Genomic DNA, 3206 nt, shown 5'->3' on the forward strand with positions numbered 1-3206 from the left:
CTGGCGTGTTGCCCAGATGGTGTTATTGGTTTCCATGTATGTCACTGAATGATGTCGAGCTAAAAATACAAGCAGAATTCAGTCGAAACGAGACTTCAGGCCGTCAGGAAGAGAGACAGATGCTGGTCCAAACACACACACTTGCGCTGTTGGCCAGTAAGTCAAGTCAAGTCAAATATATTTATATTGCGCTTTTCACAATACAGATTGTATCAAAGCTGCTTCACAGTATCAATCAAAACAACTTAATGTTTGTTTATTACTGGAAAAAAGACATCCAAGTTTGGTAGAGCTGATCAATGGTATGATTGGTTAATTAATTTGAATATCCCCTGTGTGCAAGTGTGCAAGACTGTCCCATGTCTTCAAAATACCAACGTTCCCGTAATGCACACTAAACACACACACTATCTCCAATACCGCTTTGGAGCCAAGCGTATCCCATCATGCATTATGTTGGGGAACTCATGTGCCCTGAAATCACAAGATGTCGAGGAAAACATTCCACTGTAATTTAAATTAATTAGAGACATATAATTTGGTAGTAAAAACAGTGTTGCACATTTTATCGGTGTAAAGATGAGTATGGTGTGTGTAGGCCTGTTTTTATCACTTAATTAGAAGCACCGCAGATTTAAAGGGATAGTCACACAAAGATGAAATTTAGTCCATGATTTACTCGCCCTGAACTCATCCTAGTGTATTTGACATTCTTCTCTCAGACGAACACAATCAGAGTTATATTAAACATGTCCTGGCTCTTCCAAGCTTTATAATGGCAGTGAATGACTGTTGTTTTGAAGTCCATAAAAGTGCATCTGTCCATCATAAAAGTGCATCTGTCCATCATAAAAGTGCATCTATCCATCATAAAAGTGCATCTATCATCATAAAAGTGCATCTGTCCATCATAAAAGTGCATCTATCCATCATAAAAGTGCATCTGTCCATCATAAAAGTGCATCTGTCCATCATAAAAGTGCATCTGTCCATCATAAAAGTGCATCCATCCATCATAAAAGTCCATCTATCCATCATAAAAGTCCATCTATCCATCATAAAAGAGCATCCATCCATCATAAAAGTCCATCTATCCATCATAAAAGTGCATCTATCATCATAAAAGTGCATCTATCCATCATAAAAGTGCATCCATCCATCATAAAAGTCCATCTGTCCATCATAAAAGTGCATCTATCATCATAAAAGTGCATCTGTCCATCATAAAAGTGCATCTATCCATCATAAAAGTGCATCTGTCCATCATAAAAGTGCATCCGTCCATCATAAAAGTGCATCTGTCCATCATAAAAGTGCATCTATCCATCATAAAAGTGCATCTGTCCATCATAAAAGTGCATCTATCCATCATAAAAGTGCATCCATCCATCATAAAAGTGCATCCATCCATCATAAAAGTGCATCCATCCATCATAAAAGTGCACCCATCCATCATAAAAGTGCATCTATCCATCATAAAAGTGCATCCGTCCATCATAAAAGTGCATCCGTCCATCATAAAAGTGCACCCATCCATCATAAAAGTGCATCTATCCATCATAAAAGTGCACCCATCCATCATAAAAGTGCACCCATCCATCATAAAAGTGCATCCGTCCATCATAAAAGTGCATCCGTCCATCATAAAAGTGCATCTATCCATCATAAAAGTGCATCCATCCATCCATCATAAAAGTGCATCCGTCCATCATAAAAGTGCATCCATCCATCATAAAAGTGCATCTATCCATCATAAAAGTGCATCCATCCATCATAAAAGTGCATCCGTCCATCATAAAAGTGCATCTATCATCATAAAGAAGAATGTCAGATACACTAGGATGAGTTCAGGGCGAGTAAATCATGGACTAAATTTAATCTTTGTGTGACTATCCCTTTAAATCTGTGTCTTCTGTTAGTTACATTGCGACTACTGTACAGACATGTAGAAGTTTATTTGAAAATGCAAAGTATTGAAAATATAATAAATAAAAGCTCTGTAAACAGTTGGATTTTTTGCAAGACTTTAAGCGTGTCCCATCGAGCAATCTAAAGTTCTACACACACTTGCAGTCTTTACGCCGTATAGGGAAAACACGTTTTGCGAGTGGTCAAGTGCAGAGAGCACGAGTGTGTGTGTGTGTGTGGACAAGGCAAACTCAAACTCCTGTTCTGTATGTGTGTGTGTGTCAGATCTTCCCGGACCCGGCGGACTTCGAGCGCTGCTGTAAACTGAAGGACCGGCTGCCGTCGATTGTGGTGGAGCCGACAGACGGAGAAGTGGAGAGCGGAGAACTGCGCTGGCCCGAGGAGATCCTGGAGAACCTGGAGAACGAGGAGATCCTGGAGGAGGAGGAGCACTCTCAGCATTAGAGAGGAACACGCACACACACACACGCACACACACTCGCATGCACGCACACGCACGCACAGAACTGACGATCGCTGACACTGTGTGTGTGTCAGGAGATTATTGATGATGAAGATGATGATAAAGATGAAGATGAGTGTGTGTCCTGCTCATTTACACGCTTCTCTGAAGAACACACAGATCTTCTTCCAAATAAAAGCATATGCCAATAATGACATGTAGATTTTACTGTAAATATTCTCAGTTCTAGATGAATTACCGGTAAGAAGTCTTTTTTTTTGTTCTTTTTTTCCCTTTTTTATTAAGTTTTACATAAACAGGGAACTATTAACAGCAATACGATATGTTGAAACAAGACTTCACATTGCCCTCATTCCAGAACCGCATACATACATAAAGACATGTAAACGCATGAATACATAAATGTGAGGAAAGAGAAAAAAGAAATAAAATTAAACGACTAAATAAAATTAACATCATAACACAAATTATACATGCGTATACATGACATATACCTATACACACACACACACCTATACACACACACACACATACAAGATGAATTACCGGTGTGAAGTGTTTGTCTTTAGTGTGTGTGTTCATATAATGATAATGTGTAGTAAAACAGCAGAACTGACCCGTCTCGTGTTCTTATGGATTTTAAATCTGTCTGTGTTTGTCGCACATATACATATATCTCTATATAGATGTGTGTGTTTGTGATCACTTCTGCCCCTCTTCATAAAGACTCAGGGAGTTTTCTCTTGTTTTGTATGTACGCCGCTTTCTCTCTGACTCATAGAGGCTGTAAATAAACATTTAAAGTGCTTTCCAA

At 39.0% G+C, this 3206-nt stretch overlaps 1 protein-coding gene across 1 annotated transcript in view; it reads left to right on the top strand.

Annotated features, from left to right (window-relative positions):
* Positions 1 to 3206, top strand: part of lbh (LBH regulator of WNT signaling pathway) — a 12819-nt gene extending 9613 nt beyond the window's left edge. Inside the window, exon 4 of the mRNA XM_077241945.1 lies at positions 2194 to 3206. Within this exon, the coding sequence (XP_077098060.1) occupies positions 2194 to 2373 (180 nt within the window). The 3' untranslated portion in view covers positions 2374 to 3206. The remainder of the gene's footprint in view (positions 1 to 2193) is intronic.

Source organism: Siphateles boraxobius, unplaced genomic scaffold (genome assembly GCF_051911475.1).
Source record: "Siphateles boraxobius isolate OS27281-9 unplaced genomic scaffold, OSU_SipBor_1 249, whole genome shotgun sequence".
Classification (NCBI taxonomy): Eukaryota; Metazoa; Chordata; class Actinopteri; order Cypriniformes; family Leuciscidae; genus Siphateles; species Siphateles boraxobius.